We start from the raw sequence: 18338 nt of genomic DNA, 5'->3' as shown, positions 1-18338 counted from the left end.
CTCCTAATAGAAAAGACAGAGAAGGCTGCAGAAACCAACTGAAAACAGAAACTAAGACTAGCAGAACCAGAGGTCCCAGCTGTACAAATTACACACAGAAGGCAAAGCAAAGCACCAAGTCATAACTCAAGCGGATTAACACTGTTGTCCAGCAAGGACTGGGAGGCAGGTGCTGGTTATTAAAGAGTGATACAAACATCTGACCCAAGACAAGCACCCAAGCACCAGAGGAAAAAGACCAGCAGCCAGAACACCACAAGAAAATGGCGGATAGTCACAAACTAAACAGATTCTAACATTTACAATCTAAATTCCTTATCAGTATTGGAGTACTAGAGGATCCTCCATTAAGCACAGGATCTGACATTTAATATGGGCCAAATGTTTCATAAAATGGCTGTAATTTTTATTGTATTTCTGGCTGGAAAAAAAGCCTGTTGGGGCCGAAACGTTGTATGGTCTACCTCATTTTTGCATGTTCACTCTGATTTTAAGGATGGAATAAAAGCTACATCCTATCCTGACTATCTCTGGTGCCTTTGAAATTTTGGAATTTCAATAACTGAGGTTCCAAGCAGCTCGTGCCGTCAATCCTGGAGGAGCTCACGGATTGGCTGTCGACCTGAAGTTAGCACTGTAGATAATAAAGGACATAAGGAGCTGTGGCTGAGTTGAGATTCAGCACTGATCCCAGGGAGGGGCTTCAAAGCACAGTTTGTTTTTTTACAAAAAAAGCTGCAGCCTAGTAAAGTGGTTTTCCCGAAACTAGAAGATTCCTTTAACAGAAGACAAAAAGTAGCGTTGACATGGGAGCCAATCATTTGCCACTAGCTTTTATGTTCTAAATATGAGGATTTCATGTGAGTGGTGCAAGGGTGCTCCATCATTAGACTGAGCCTCCATTTACAGAGGCAAATTTAGGGGAAAAAGGAGGGTGTAGGTGGTGTGTAGTCAATACTCACCTCTAGTGGTATAACTTGAAGCTTGTGGGTCCCAATGTAAAATCTCCAACTATTACAGGTCTTTAATATTAATATTCTTTTTTTTTTTTTTTTAAATGGGCCAAAAAGACTTTTTGGGCCCCCTTAGACTCCAGGGCAATTCCAACCCCTGCACCCATTATAGTTACACCCCTGCTCACCTGTGCAGCTCCATTGCAGAAGTTCAGATTGTCCCCACTGGTCTCTAATTACTTCCCTGCTAGTCATAGCAGTCTATTCCAGTAGACCCCAGTCTCACCACTAAGGCCAATGGTTAGATGCAGCAGTCCCATTCCTGTAGGACTCATCACCGATACTGGGAAGCTCCGGAACTGAACAGGTTTTGTGTTTTTCTTGTTTTATAAACTTTTTATTAACTACTGTATTCTTTTTTTAATCAACCTAACTAGAAACTCTGACAAATATCTGTACAACGCAAGGGACCTGGATGGCATGAAATAAAATCTGTATTTAATTGATGGAAAGGGGAACGAAAGATTCCATATTGCATGTGTGCTTACTGTCATACCGTATAAAACACTTATCTGACTCTCATTAGGCAAGACTTATTTAGAAAAAAGTGATGATGGAAGCCATAAGACAAAACATCCTAAAAACAATATTTATCGGAAGCAGCAGGTCCTATTTAGAAGCCTGTTTTCCTGTTGGGCCGGGCCTGCACTTTGATGTTGGGCCATCTTAGAACCATTGATTTCATTAGGGTAATTCAGAAACGATGCCTTCTGGACAGAGCATTAGCTCCACCGGCTATGGTCCTGAATATTCATAGGAAGGCTATCCCTCATATGGATGAATTTTCTGTAATCTGGAAGAACACAACCTTGACATAAACACAAATAACAAAATCTAAAACATGCTGTCCACATAGGCCACTTTAGATACTGTATATTTTTTATTTGCCTTCCTATTCTTTACACATGTCTTGTTATTAAATGAAACTTTGGGCAATAACTGAAATTCTAAAGCCTTAAAATAAAGTTCACAAAAGTCTACATAAGAGGTATTCAGGATTCTAAAAAAAAAAATAAGATGTTGCAATAATAAAAAAACAGCAGTAATAAAAATCTAACTCATTCCTTGCCGGTCTTTAATGACCGCTGCCAGTGTGTTACCATTGCAGCCATTCAGTGGTCTTACTTAGTAGTAATGTTCCTCTCTTCTTGCATCATGGCTCGCCCCTAAACTACAATGACCTGCGATCGCAGAGACCATGGATTGGCTGCAGCAGTCACATGCTGATAGGTTGTCCAAAAAGACCGGGAGGGACCCCTGGAGCACCAGTGCTGGATCAGCTGGGATAGAAGAGGGGAGTAGTATTTATGTTTCTATTTAAACATTTCTACCTATTTTTATTGATTTATTTAAGAAATGGCATGCTCATCAATCTAGTGCTGATTCTCTGGAAGTTCCTGTGGGGCTTTATTGGCCACCTGCCGGTGTGTGAGCAACCCAACCATTCAGTGGCCTTAGTAGTAATGTTTCTCTCTTCAGGCATTGATGAAGATCATCAATGTCTGAAATAGCCAGTGGTATGGCCGGAGACCATTGATGATCTACAGCCGTAATGTGCTGGTAATTTGTCAAAGACCAGGAGAGACCCCCCTTGAGTATCTGTGGAGATCAGAAGGGAGCGCTGGGTCAGAAGGATAGAAGAGTTGAGAAGTGTTTATTTATTTCCTTATTAAAATAAATTGTGACAAAGTCACTGGTAAAGTACTGGAGGGGAGATATGTGTCACTATGCTTAATGGCATCAGTGATGTAAAATCCAGAGTATTTTCCACCAGCACAGTACGTGCTGAGAGGTTTAAGCCAAGTTGCATAATGGGCTGGTTTTTATGTGGACATCCATAGAGTGGGTGGGGGGATGTCCACCTTAGGGCCCCGTCACACATAGCGATCTCGCTAGCGAGATCGCTGCTGAGTCACAAGTTTTGTGACACAACAGCGATCTCACCAGCGAGATCGCTGTGTGTGACATTGATCAGCGACCGGCCCCCCTGCCGGTATCACTGATCGCTGTAGGAAACCGCTGGACATTTCTTTTGTCGCTGGTCTCCCGCTGGCCAGCACGCATCGCTGCGTGTGACAGGCGGGAGACCAGCCATCAGCTGGTAACTAACGTACACATCGGGTATCCAAGGGACGTGCATCCCTTAGATACCCAATGTGTACGTTAGTTACCAGCGAGCTGATGCGCTGATAACTAACGAACACAACGACGCCACGCGCTCGGCGTCGCTGTGCTGATCACTGGTGAAGCTGTCTGTTTGACAGCTCACCAGCGATCACATAGCGACTCACCAGCGATCCTGACACGTTGATATCGTTGCCGGGATCGCTGGTGAGTCGCTATGTGTGACTCCAGCTTTATCGTCACCTGCGGAGTCGGCACCACTGTGTGCTGACAGGATCTGTGTGATGTCACAGTCGTGTGATCAGTCACATGATGGAGAAGGCAGTGGCTGGGGATTTAATTGTTGAGCCACTGTTTTTTTTCTGTTGCTGTGTTTGGAGAGGAGAGACTCCAAATGTGGCCCCAGGAGGAGCTGAAGACTGTGTGTTTCCTGCGGGTGAGGCCTGCAAGAGACTCTATTGAACTTTATCTTTGTTTTTGTTTTCCCATTAGGCCAGAAAGGCCATGTTTATTTTGCTGAACCCTGCCATGGTTTGTGCTGCGCTTTAGTAAACCAGCAGGTGATTTACACAAGAGGCGTTCCTATGTCTTCCTCTGCAATACTATTTATTGATTACAGAGTATATGCTCATTTTGTTTCCATCTTAGATTTTATCTGTTAAATGGCCAGCGTGTGAACGCGCTCTTGTAAGGTGCACGTACCAACTTATGCTACGGCTCATTTCTTTTTGTTGAGGTTCAGCTTCAGTCAGACCTTGCGAAATTTAACAAAACTCTCCCCCCCCCACGTCACCTTATAAATAGTACAAAAATTTTATTTTTTTTGTTACAGATCTTATACAGGAACCAATCAACTTCATTTTGTGGGCCACTGCTCTGCTAGACCTCATGGGTTACGTTGCGGCTGGCCGAACCCGTCATGTTGGAAAATGAGACGACAAAATTACTAATGGATATTCTGGTTCTCTGTATACTTTAGGAAATACAAGGTATAATAATCATAGGGCAAAGTACAAGTTATTTTATTTGCTTGTTAAGCTCAAAAATACCCAAAAACCTTCTCTCTAGCTTTCTATTACACACACATCATGTTGCTCAGAAATCATGACTAAGTCAAACTTGTCTCCATCAAATCCAATTATATGTTCTCCTGTATAATGAGCAACGTCTAAGGTGATCAACCTTAAAAAGACAAATACGCGAAGAAGTCCAAACACCTTACGTCAAAGGATTACAAGCCTTAAACTAAAAATATGTGAAAAGCTTTCGACTCAGGCGCACCTGAGCACTCAGCCGGGTGACTGTAAATGGATGTTTATACTCCAGGAATAAACAGCCGTTGTAGGTACACAGCCTATAAACACAGCCTGGAACCGCCGGGGCTTATAGTGAAATGTACTCTATTCGGTCACAAATTCCATGCACTTGTACAATTATACACAGGGGTCCCGGCTTTCAGTCGTCCTTTAACCCATTTTTTCTTTTAAAAGCAGCAAACGACCCCTGTCCCCTTGTACCCTGCAAGTTAGACAAGGAATGGGTTACTTTTAATAGGTTTTCAGTGGAAATAAACGTAGCTTTTTTAGTCCTTAGGCAAGCTGATGGCTGGAATGTGGAGATAATTATATCTCAAGCTAGTCCTCGACTTCAGGTCCCATATAATATCACCTTTAAGATCAGGCCAAGACATTCCAGACTGAATCAAGGTTTGTTTGTAAAAGGATTTAGCACTTTCAGATCCCATATTGCCTGGAAGACCACCAATTTCCATGTCTAAATATCAGCTTTTATCCCATTCGTAGAATGCATAGAAAGCAATGATCGGACCTCGCACAAGCTACTCGCTCCCCGCCCCCACCTTGCTCATTAGTAAACCTTGAGTGGTCCACAAATGGGTTTGCCGAGGAAACAAAACCCCTATGATTGTGTCTCCACTAATCAGTGACAGACACCTATACAAACACTGGACTTTGCAATACTGTCTCCAGTAACCTGAAGGCACTTGGACTCTCGAAACGTTAGTGTAAAACATTATGACTTTGCCCGGGTGAGGCCGCCAGGAAAACATTTACTAAGAAAATATGACAAGAAACTTGCTAACATTTTTCATTGATTCCATAACCACCTAGTCATTTCCCCCAAAAGGAAACATGATGTAACTGAGAAGCGCTCAAGAAAAAGATGTTTCTGGTTAGGACTAATACCGTAATGACAACCGATCCAACGATTTTCAACAATTATAAAGGCGGTTAATTCAACAGCAAAAGGGTCTGCAAAGATGTCATTCTCTTAATATTTAGGAAACTTTGTAGAATTTTTTACATCAAGATTATGTATTACATGACAGTGAAAAGACTAAAGGCCCCGTCTCACATAGCGAGATCGTTAGCGAGATCGCTGAAACGTCACAGATTTTGTGACGCAACAGCGATCTTGCCAGCGATCTCGCTATGTGTGACACATAGCGGCGACCGGGCCCCCGCTGCGATGTCGCTGATCGTGCTTAAATGTCCTGGGCCATTTTTTGATCGCTGCTGTCCCGCTGTCCAGTATGCATTGCTGTTTTTGATGCCGACGAGCGACCTCCTTGGCGACGCAGAACTCAGGGACGCAGGCGGGAGTCGTCAGAACAGCTGCTGTGTGACAAGGTCCCAACGACCGCCGAGGTCGTTATATGGATCGCCGGATCGTTGCTGCATCATTGAGTAGATATGTTTGCTTGACAGTTTACTAGGGACCATTTAGCGACATTCCAGCGATCCTTACCAGATCGTATCATTGTCGGCATCGCTGATGCGTCGCTATGTGTAACGGTACCCTAAGCCAGACCCTAAAACCAGCTAACTTACTAAGACCAAAGGCCAGACTCCTAAACTTGTTTGGACTTAAGGCAAAACCTATAAACTCATTTAGACCCCTAAAATTATTTCAGATGCCAGACTAAGCCCCCTAAATGAATTCAGGCCGCTGAATTAATCAGACCGACCACCAAACTGAAAATCAATCAGACCTTAGGCACACTTATAATTATTTTAATCTCCATGCCAAACCCCTAAAATTAATCAGACCAATAAAAATTATTCAAACCCAAGATCAGCCCCCAAAACATTTCAGACCTTTTTTGTTGGGACTGGAGATGAGAAAATTTGCAAAAGTTTGGATTTGGTAGATTTAGTGGAATTAAAATTGTCCTCTTCGGACTCCAGAGAAAAATAAATACAGGGTTTAAAAAGGAAAAAAAACAATCACTTTGTCTTTGTCTCACTTCTTTTTCTGTATAGCTCTCTGTACCGATCCTCGAGCCCTGTAGCCCAGCCTTTAATCTTCATAATGCTTTTCAGGCCGCCGACGTAACGTCATGGCACAGCGAGTTGATGCGCGAAGGGGTACACATACCATTGGTGCAGCCGAATGTGGGCCCACGAAGTAAGAGGGCCACTTTCATTTCCAAGTAGGTAGAATTGTGCATAATGATGAGCTATTAGACTGCAAAGAGCCCATATATTGTTCTTGCACATGGACACTCTTCTTCCTGTGTATGCTCCTGGATGCACGGCATAGCATCACATGAGATTTAGTTGCAGACTAGGCTCTGAAGAGCATTGTGAGCATGAAAAACCAGACTAGAAAGAGCTATCTGTATGGATGACCGGGCACCGGGTAACGCAGAGGCACAGGTCAGGCACAGGTGAGGGACAGGTGAGCATAATTTTTTTTAGACACCTTCCTGGCCGCCATTTATTATTGGAAACTTTGGAAAGGAGGGGACAGAAGAAAAAAGAAAAACTGTTCCAAAATCAGTGCAGCAGCTTCTATTAAGGGGTACTAATTTTTAATTAAGTATAGCCAGGGTTTTTATCAGGATGAATAGTCTTAATTTTTAGATTATGCAGGTCAATAGCTGAACCTGAATAAGTGTACGGTCCGTGCTTGTGTGGCACCCGAGGGTCCGGTCGCCACAGAGGTACTGCACCTCATCCAGAGGTGTGGTATCCCACCCTCAGGTAAGGACGGATCACCACCCAGGACTCCTAACACTGCACTCAACACACACATTAGCCAGTCAGGGCACCTGGGCGTACCCTTCGGGAGGATGGCCTCATCCCAGACTGGCTAGGAAAGGGTGTGGGGGGTTAGTGTGGAAGGTAGGTAGAGTGGGAGGAGCTTAGGTAGTGGAGTGATAGTTAGGCATCCAATCAGAGTGAGAAAGGTGACAGTTAGTGGGAGGAGCTAGTTCTGAGGTAAAAAGATCCTTCCAGAAACTAGTCAGTCGATGACAGGACAGCGTAAGAGCAGTATTGACGTGAGAGGACTGAGGGTCAGAGAAGAGAGAAACACCTTGACCAAGCTCCTAATAGAAGGAAGGGGTCCTAGGGGCACGGATAGTGCGGAAGCCAACCGTGGGGCCCGTATCCTGGAAAGGAAGGACCAGGCCAGAGTGAGGGAGCCAGCCCCTGAAGCTAGTGGAGAACTGCAAGGCTCAGCTAGAAAGCCAGAGGCTGAGGTTACTTTAAGTGCCTCAGCCACAAACACAAACATTCTGCAAAAAGGCAGCAGTAGGGATAAAGGACCCCGGGGCCTGACCCACGTCGCCCGGTGTGATCCGTGGCTGCCGGCTTGGGACACTGCTTGTGAAGGCGCAGGGCAGAAAGGAAGGGGGAGATCAGTGCAAAGACACGACCTAGAGAGGAGAACACAAAGAGGAGTCTTGAACAGGTGTTTCTGATCTACCTGGGAGTTTGCCGGACCCCTCCCTCGGAGGACACAGTACCAAGAGGGTCATCTTGTGCACAACACTTGTGAGTAAAAACCCAGAAACTGCACCTGTGTCCTTGGAGTGATTTACAACTCGCCTGCCATACACTGCATACACCACCACTGTCACCGGCTCAACTGCCCTGGGACACAGCTCTACTTGTGGAGAGCTTTACCATCCCTGCTGCCCTAACACCGTCCCAGAGGATCTGCAGAGCAGCGTCGGCTTAACATCTGCATTGCCGAATACCACAGGTGGCGTCACAATTCCCCTTTTCCCCTACAACTATCCTATCATCTTCCCCCTTCATCTGCACTTCCATCATCTACATTGGACGCCTAGTGCCACGGATCGGGTCACTATCATCACCATGACACACTTCCCCTCTGAAAGAGCCTGACCGACCCGGTATCGAGTTCCCCCGGCCCTGGGGGGCGCTCCATTTGTTCTGCAAAAATTCAAAAATAAAAAATAAATAAATTCACTCCTTTTTCCGATAAAACTCCGCAATTTTCTTTTTAAAAATAAGATTAGTGTCCAACTTGCAGTATAATCAAAGAATTGTCATCAGGCATCTGAGAAGCATGACCACCCAGACACAAGGTAGGATCATCTGGAGAAAACTATTCATTTCAGTTGTCAGGAGCCAAAGTTGTCTTGAAGGCACTTAATGAATAAAAACATTAATAAAGAGCCGAGCAACACTATCAAACTGTCCCAAGAAGAAAGGGCCATTAGTAATTGACTGAATAGGCCCATTATATTAGAAGGTCAGAGAAGATTTATTTCATATGCAGGTTGTAAATGTTGTCATAGGTCAAACTGTACTCACTTGACTAGACTGTCTGAAACAGAAGCATGACCTCATAGTGCCAGAGGCTACCCATGTATTTCCCTCACCAGCCGCCCACCTGTTTGTCATAATATATGCAAACAACTAAATACAGAAGAGGGCTGCACTTATCCTGATGGAGTGACTTCAACAATGTACTACAGAAAGTCTGCCCTGGTTAAGTACAGTAACATTTCAAGGTCATAAAAAAAATACTGCCCCACGGTAAAAGAAAGAAAACAATGAAGAATAAGAGCTGTGATCAGGACTCAGATCCAATGTCAACTTTACCATTCTAATAAAAGCAGCTGGTCAACATAATAAGGATCAGATTTAACCTAATTCTTCAAAGTAATAACTATTTAGGTCGAAACTGTAACTTTATCACACCTGGTACGTATTGAAATGACCATGTGGGAACAAAAGTTGCATCCAGGTGATCACATGAAATAGAGCAACTTCTCAAACATTTCGGAAGAGTTATAACTATAAGATGTCTATAAAGGTGTATAAAGTGTTGCACACATGGTCCTAGTACTACGGGATCCAATTCCTTCCCCTGGATTCACTGCCCTCTGTTGTGCTCCACGGTTGCAAGGCGTGGCTCAATGATATCATCTTCCTTGACCTATTTAAGGCCCACTAGGACATGCCTGTGTCTTAGGATCGAGACTCTAGAATTCTGTGTTGGGTGTGCGCCATCTTCTGTGCTTACTGTGTTTCAACTTGCTTCCATCTCTGCTGTGTTCCACTTCATCTGTCCTACTGCTCCTGAGAGACCATATTGTCCAAGTCTTCACAGTTCTACGTGACCTCTAGGATACTTCACCAATGCCTGGGGTACATCTAGACTGGGACTTACTAGATCGACCTCACCAGGTGAGCATTGCATAAAGCTTCTCCTACTACCTTTCTTTTTATACAAATAAATGGCTAATATAGCTGTGAGAGAAAAGGTATTTTTTAGCTCTGAAGTGTTCTTTACCTCCTAGCCTCCAGGGGCACCATTTTTTACTTGAGGTGAAAATGTAAGTTATGGGATATAAACCAAATTTTAAGGAATGTATCATCTGGAAACTCTGGTTGCAAAGCTGAAGAAGCAGTGCTTTCCTGGCATCTGGTCTCACAAATGACCTTCTGAGGTTGATTGACACTTTTTGTGCCAGAGAGAAATAGACAATAAAGTAACCTGGAAGAAGTCAGTCCAAGCAATTTCTCATCTGTATCATACTGTAAGGTACAAAAGCAAATAAATACCAAAATTTCAGTGTTTTAGAAGTCATCCTGAATTAACAGATTTGTATCATTCATCACCTCCTTGGTAGTTGGCGAGAGTTTTCAGTCCCTAAAATGGTGAGTTACAGAGGGTAAGTGCCTCGATAACCCATACATTACAGAAATTAGTATGATTTTGCGTTGGCACTGCCCAAATCAAACTTCAAAAAAGTACCCGCTTGACTGTTCCCTTCTTTATTTTCCCTTCGTCTTTGATGATTTCCTCATTGTGTGTGAAAGGCAGAATTGTTCCACGAATGCCTGTATTTTCCTGTATCTTGCCAGAGCCTGTCAAGCCCTTGTGCAAAGCGTCATTCATCTATTCAATCTTGCCTCTCTTCTTAAGTGGTGAGCAATGGGTAAAGTATCAACACGTGGAACTGCCCGGAACCTGAATCCTGAAACCAGACAGCAGCTGTTACATTTTATGGGATAGTTACCAAATAGAAATTACAATTACACTCTGCGTGTTACATGAGCTAGAATATACACCATCTCACTTAGAAATGACAGAGACTTCCCAGCTAGACTGTGAATTCTAAACAAAATCATAACATTCTAAATGTTACAGGGATTACCAAAAAAAGAGCAAAGTGCACTAGGGCTTCAAAATGTACCTGATATTTTATAAAAGTCCTGCAGAAAAGGATGCTCTTGCTGCCATTATACCCAAACTGACTTTACTGTACATGCTAGCCAAATATATTCAGGAACTATCCTGATTCTCATGCTCTGTAACTTCTGATCCACTCCTCTTCAGTGGGTGATTCATCTTAGTCATCATTCCGCCTGCACTTTAGGTGCTAGAACTTACTTCCCCTCAGTTACCAAAATGCACTGCTCCTGTCACAATCCAATGACTTGCCTTGCTTTACCACTTACTGTAGAGAGACAAAGACCTGCCACCACTGAGTGTAGAGACAAAGACTCACCATCACTTACTGTAGAGACAAAGACCTGTAACCACTCACAGTAGAGACAAAGACCTGTCACTACTCTCTGTAGAGACAAAGACTCACCATCACTTACTGTAAAGAGACAAAGACCTGCCACCACTGAGTGTAGAGACAAAGACTCACCATCACTTACTGTAGAGACAAAGACCTGTCACCACTCACTGTAGAGACAAAGACTCACCATCACTTACTGTAGAGACAAAGACCTGCCACCACTCACTGTAGAGATAAAGACTCACCATCACTTACTGTAGAGACAAAGACCTGTAACCACTCACTGTAGAGACAAAGACCTGTCACCACTCACTGTAGAGACAAAGACTCACCATCACTTACTGTACAGACAAAAACCTGCCACCACTCACTGTAGAGACAAAGCCCCACCATCACTTACTGTAGAGGCAAAGACCTGCCACCACTCACTGTAGAGACAAAGACTCACCATCACTTACTGTAGAGACAAAGACCTGTAACCACTCACTGTAGAGACAAAGACCTGTCACCACTCACTGTAGAGATAAAGACTCACCATCACTTACTGTAGATACAAAGACCTGCCACCACTCACTGTAGACACAAAGGCTCACCATCACTTACTGTAGAGGCTAGGACCTGTCACCACTCACTGTCGAGACAAAGACCTGCCACCACTCACTGTAGAGACATAGACCTGTCACCACTTACTGTAGAGACAAAAATTCACCACTACTTACTGTAGAGAGTCAAAGACCTGCCACCACTCACTGTAGAGACAAAGACTCACCATCACTTACTGTAGAGACAAAGACCTGACACCACTCACTGTCGAGACATAGACCTGTCACCACTTACTGTAGAGACAAAAATTCACCACTACTTACTGTAGAGAGTCCAAGACCTGCTATCACTCACTGTAGAGACAAAGACTCACCATCACTTACTGTAGAGGCAAAGACCTGCTACCACTCACTGTAGAGACAAAGACTCACCATCACTTACTGTAGAGACAGACCTGCCACGACTCAATGTAAAGACCATGAGTCACCACCACTTACTGTAGAGACAAAGACCTGTCACCACTTACTTTAGAGACAAAAAATCACCACTACTTACTGTAGAGAGTCAAAGACCTGCTGCCACTTACTGTAGAGCGACAAAGATCCACTATCATTTACTGTAGAGCAACAAAGACTAGCTTTCACCTCATTTTATGCATTTTGGCATTATTGCTGCAATAGGAGATAATATACTTATACTAGACCATGGGCTTGATGTCACTGGACAATTGAATGGTGTCATCATCCCTAAAAATATGAACCTCATTTGCCACCGCCACAGGGCAAGTGGGAAGAGCCGGGCTAAGCACCAGAATTGATGCATCTAATAGATGTGCCTTTTCTGGGGTGGATGTGGGTTGCTATTTTTAGGCTGGGTTGGCCAATATCCATGGCCCATTGCCAGCCTGGAAATACTAGCCCCCACCTGGCTGGTTGTCAAAATGGGGGGACTCCACATGATTTTTTAAAATTATTTACTTAATTTAAAATATGGCGTGGGGACCCTTCTATTCTTGATAACCAGCCTGACAGTTGAGAGTTGCAGCCCACAGCTGTCAGTTTTGACTGGCTGGTTATTAAAAATACAGAGGAACCCACGTCATTTTTTAATTTTAATTTATAGCACAGCCGCCGTTTGCTCTCACTGTTAACAGTTGAATACAACTCTCAACATTGACTCCAGCTAGTGCTGATTGCAGCGCGAGCAGGTGACCATGATGTGAGCTGTGTTCATTTCAAAACCCGGTGCTGGGGAACAACGCAAACAATACCGCTGATTTCCAAGTGCCAGTACATGTCACAGTGATGTCACAGGGATATCATCCGTGTGTCATCAGTGTGCACGTGTCTGGGACATTTTGCGGCCCGTGCTGCTACCGGAATCACTGAATCAGTGAACTTAGTCTTTTACCAAACTTTGGCTGACTTTTGCCGATTTTTTTAGGAAAAATGCTCGGGAACCCGAACACGAATCCGAATGAGCTTTGTTCGTGCAGAATTTGATCAACTTCTTCTTCCCTTGTTTGCTAAATCTGATCAACAGTGAAACCTGAGCAGGGGCATTGTAGTCAGTGGTGGAGGTAGTGATGCTGAAAGGCAGGTATGAATAATCTTTTGAACATTTTAATCCATTCATCCTCCACCGACATGTAAGTAACTTTCTCTTGCCAGAACCAAACAATTGCTCTCCAGCCAACCATGATGTTAGGACACAAATTATGATCAGGTAAAACAATAAAGCCTGAGCCTTTCCATCATCCGGGTACATGCACCATCTTAAATTGTTATGACATCTTATGCTCCAATGGAAACCTTCCATAACATTCGTGTATGCTTATGGTATTATACAGAAATGTGAAGAAAAAAACCTTATGTTTTGATAAACTGCGGTGGGATGAAGACTTTCGTCCTGATGTATTACTATGGCTTTAGAGATGACAGGCAGCCAGCGACATAATCTAGAGTATAAATGTGTAGTCAAGTCTAAGGCCGCGACGCGCCGTAACACATGTAACCTTAAGCGCTAAGAGCATGTTGTGCCATGTTACTGGGACAGTAAAGAATTTAATCCAACACACTTAATCGAAAGAGAAGTATGTCAATTAATGGAGAGGAGCCACTTAAGGTGAAATGAGCAGGAGGGATCTGTCTTAAATTTAGGTGAGAGGAACACAAACCGAGGATAGATGTGCTTTTCCCGTGACCGGGGATGAGACAGCGGAGCTCTGTGCTTCACTCTCAACACGTGTAATTACATTTGACAGCGCACCAGTAATTTAATGCATTAACATCAACAGTGTGTGGCCCCAGCTTTTAGTCAGGCGGAGGGCACATTTGCATGAACGTGTGAAGTCTGACAAAGGAGGCATTTTTTGACATGGAGCAGACTAGTGCCCATAATGATAGCGCTCTAGTCTTCCTGCAATATCATAAGGTACCTTGAAGGGTATATGTCTACTTAATTTTAGGAAAATGTGATCTCTTCCCCTATGTCTTTACAGGATTACATTCACAGCCTTAGTGTTTATGCAATGGGCTGTGCGCAGTTAAAAATTAAATGATTGTACTCGCCCTAGTGCAAGTTTAGCTAAGCAAGGAGAAGCAGAGGAGCTGGTGCCGACACACACTTAAAGAGGTTGTCCACTGCTTTTACATTGATGACCTATACAAACTAAGCATAGGTAATCAATGTGTGATTGCCCAGGGTCCAACACCTGGCACCTCCGCCGATTAGCTGTTATCGGTGTCGGCGATGGTGACCACCAGCTATTAGAAATCACTTGCAGAGTTGGCCGCCTTCTGATTGTGGCCGAGGCAGGGTACTACACATACACCTATTGATCTGAATAGGTGGCGGATGCGCAGTTCCAAGCCTCGGCCACTACCAGAAGACAGAGCAGCTCGGCAAGAGAGTACTTCCGCCCGGCGGTCACTGCCGTCGACACCGATAACAGCTGATTGACAATGTATCCTAAGGATAGGTCATCAACTTAAAAGTAGTGGACAACCTCTTTAATAAAATTCTGGCTTCGTCTGAAGCAAAAAAAAATGTTTGCTGTTTTTAGATATTTTCTGCACCTCATTTCTTTGAAAACTAGGGAATGGCTTGTCAAAAGTAGTGCGACTTAAAATGTGCCACTTTGTGCCAAACATTTGGCAATCAAATGGTCTGTAGTAAGTGAATCAATAGGTGGCAAAGTTTGACACAAGTGTCTAAGGATGGCGGTGTGAGCCACCATGATAAATTTGGTCACATCCAGTCTAAGGCTAGGGTTACATGACCGTATTTTCTCTCATCTGATAAAATCAAGCCAATTAATGCAGAACTGAATTTTCTCAGATGAGGAAAAGATGGAAAAAAACTAAATTCTCCATAGTCTCCATTCTATCAGTCCATGAAAGTGAGACTACACTCAGATGCCATCTAAGTGTAGTCCATTTTTTCCATGGACTTAATGACTTGCATCATCGAGTACCATCCGAATATCAGATGCATATTGTGCATCTGATATTGTTCCTTGAACAGACTCTGTCCGAGGCAAAAAAAACGAATATGTGCACGGCCTCATAGAATAAGACTGTCAATTTTTTGTCCGATCGAAAATATGGTCATCTGCACAAAGCCTAATTCTGAATTGTCGAAATGTAATGATCTAATTTTACAGCGTAACATGTTTCCTGTACGTACAGCATGTAAGAAGAGTAACTAAAATCCATTATGAAGGCTCAACCTCATTGTCTGAGGATCCAAAAATGGCCTTTGCACGTCAGTATTTTTCACGTCGGAGAAAAACAGGACTATTTTCAAAGTTTGGTCCGGTGTCCTCAGTTTTTCTCGAAAATGGAGAAAAAAAAGGCAAAAAGTTTCTCCATCTTCACCTATGTGACAGCTCGTTAAAATTGGACTATAGTGGGATGTCATCCGAGTGCGGTCAGATTTTTTCACAGACCCATAAACTTGCATTGTCGATTTTATTCCGACCCTCATATCAAAATCGGACATGGCTACATGATGACTTTGGGGTCGCTGCTACATCGGGGCGCTATAGGCATGAATGAGGTCCCATTGCAAAATCAGCACTACCTCGAATGCGACAAGCAAGCTGTGAAAAATAAGACTCAGATTTTTTGCCACTTGCCTGCCATAGTGTAGGTGTCAGTGCCGCGATGCAGCAGCACAAAGCAACAATTAAGTCATGTCCAAAGTGGCCGTGTAGCTCTAACCTCTCTAAATAACTCATTTTGTAGCCTAAAGCTAAGGTCAAGTGGCTATAAACCTTTCATACTATCACTTTAAGGTCTACTGTATACACTTAGTTTTACTTGAGCAGTTATACTCAGACCCTCCATTAAGTTTTGGCTCATCTGTGTAGATTTGTAGGCACAAACCTAAAGCAAAGACAGTAAAGACTGACACCTCCTGGATAGATCTGAAATTGATTGTTAGCTGGCGTATCATTAGATTTTGTATCCTCCTACTGATCTTCCTCATTGTGGTGATCATTAAAGAATAACTGAGTCGGTATTTATTTGCTGCTGTAGGTCCAATTCTGGCAAAAAAAAACACAAATTTGCATGGAATCAATGTAATCTATGCCATTATCCCAATCAAGACTTCAGATTTAAATTAGTTTTCAGATTCTCAAACTTCTAAATCTGTACATCTTATTATTTATCTAGGTGTGGACCATAAACACAAAAGAGGAGACATATCATAAAATCCCTTTAAACCATTTCTCAACAATCCAAAAAAAATCTAACATTCAAAAAAATATAGTTTAGTTTCTTTTAGAACCATTTCCTAAAAGGTGAACATTTTTGTCACATGTCCTATAAACCGTAACATATTCACGGCTCAGTGATAAATCACCAGTCCACTTCATGCTGTATGAAAAACTTATAGTGCTCCCGTCACCTCTCCTGATAAATTTGTATTTACCGTAAAAAATAAAAATATCCATAGAATTTTATCTTACAACTTTGCATTGTCTCATCCCTCTGTTATTATCAATATTGGAAATATTTAAATAGTGTAATCATACCGTTTGACAATAGGGAATGTCATTACATAGACCACCCATGTCAGCATTGATTGGACAGAGTCCGAAAATAAACCTTATTGACAAGGAGAATAGAGGAATACAGTTTTTCAATGTATTTAATTTACACATTTCCAAGAGGAATAAGCAGCGTACAGTCCGCAGTAGAGTTTTAAGAAATGATGTGCCATAAATTGTTAAATGATGCAAAATACAGAAATGTAATAAAACAGACAGGACAGAAAACAGGTCTTCTTAAATATAGCGCTAAAAAGTTTAGGAGCTGATTGCACTGAAAAACTACAAGTTTATATTTCAAGGATAAATAATATCACTCATGTGTGATGGACGAAGATATAGGAGGTGAAGAAATGTCATGAACGGACTTGTTACACCTTATACAGGGCTGCTCTGGGATCAGTGAGCTCTGCACTACCAACCATTCTGTCACACAAGGGTAGACGCCAGCAACTATTTCAACTGGATGTGCATCTGAGATTGTGCATTCAGCTGAAACGGCTCCCTTTATTTCAATACAAGTTATGGGCCAATCAGAGGCCAACAGCTGACTTTGGCATGCCCGTCACACGGGGCGCATGAAAGTAACGTCATGTGCAGATCATAGCTGGAATGCCGAAAATGCCACACGTAGTGGGAGAGGGGGAAGGTAAGAATAATCTTTACTTATTTAAGAGCAGCAGAATGGGGAACATTATATCAGGAAGGGGCCTAGTATGGGGGGGACATTATACCAGTAAGGGGACAACATGTTTGGCATTAAACCATTAAGTGGCCATGGATGAGTGACATTATACCAAGAAGAAGTAAAATAATAGGGGAAATTATACCAGGAAGGGGCCAAGGATGGGGGATACTATGCCAGGAAGGGGCCAAGGAGATGGTGACATTTTACCAGGAAGAGGCACATTATTAAAGGAAGGGGACATTGTCAAAAGATGGGGGATATTATCAAATGGGGATGAGGAAATATGAATGTCTTTATAGGATCAAGAATGCTACAAGGAACCATACATCTGACTCATCAGACTCTACTTACGCCATTGCTGTCAGATGTTAGTAAGGACAGACAAAAAAGCAAGGGGCCGGACATCATACATCGGGGGGGGGGGGTGAGGGGTTGAATGCTATAAGCTGGTGGCAATGGGACTGATTAAAACAACAAAATTCACTGAGAAAAGTTTGCGTCAATTTTTTTGTACATAAAATGTAGATATAGACTGAGAGATATAGACAGATTTATACACTATACACACATACTCCACTCTTAGGGCCTGATTCATTCTGCGTTTCCACCGGTTTTATGCTTAGTTTTACATTTGAATCTCATTTTTCTTTAATTTGTGACTTTTTTAATGTCTATTTTATATGTGTTCCCATTTTTGTTTTTTGTTTTTTTGTTTGCCATTTTGGGCAGATTTGGGGATTCCAGAAGTTTTGGCCGATTCATTATTTGCAACTTTTTGAAAACTCGCAAAATTTGTCACAGATCTGCCCCAGTCACACCTCCCAAAGTGATTTTATCTATGCCACAAGTTTTTTCTTAACTTTTGCGAAATGTGCAACTTTTTCTGCCCTAAGAAAGCCACACAAAAAATGTTAAAGACAAAAAATATAGATGATATAAAATTCATGTAGCGCAAGACAAAATGAAAAGTAACTTGAAAAAAAATCCACAAATCATAAAAATCGGGGTCTTAATGTAATTTCAATGCAGCAAACTTGATTTTCAGATCATTTTCTGACACCTTCATTTTCAGCAACTAATATCCTGCTATAAATCTTAGAA

General features: G+C 42.7%; 1 protein-coding gene across 7 annotated transcripts in view; it reads right to left on the bottom strand.

The window, feature by feature from the left end:
* Positions 1-18338, bottom strand: part of ERC2 (ELKS/RAB6-interacting/CAST family member 2) — a 1295684-nt gene that overhangs the window by 739150 nt on the left and 538196 nt on the right. Inside the window, exon 16 of one of the 7 annotated variants that reach the window (XM_073574147.1) lies at positions 10175-10398. The exons of the other annotated variants lie outside the window; for them this stretch is intronic. Coding sequence (XP_073430248.1) covers positions 10342-10398 — 57 coding nt within the window. The 3' untranslated portion in view covers positions 10175-10341. Of the gene's footprint in view, positions 1-10174; positions 10399-18338 lie in introns of those variants that run through there. 7 annotated transcript variants of the gene reach the window in all.

Source organism: Dendrobates tinctorius, unplaced genomic scaffold (genome assembly GCF_039654945.1).
Source record: "Dendrobates tinctorius isolate UK_male_01 unplaced genomic scaffold, ASM3965494v1 ptg000038l, whole genome shotgun sequence".
Classification (NCBI taxonomy): domain Eukaryota; kingdom Metazoa; phylum Chordata; class Amphibia; order Anura; family Dendrobatidae; genus Dendrobates; species Dendrobates tinctorius.
The sequence above is the reverse complement of the archived record's forward strand: the minus strand, read 5'-3'. Positions and strand labels throughout refer to the sequence as shown.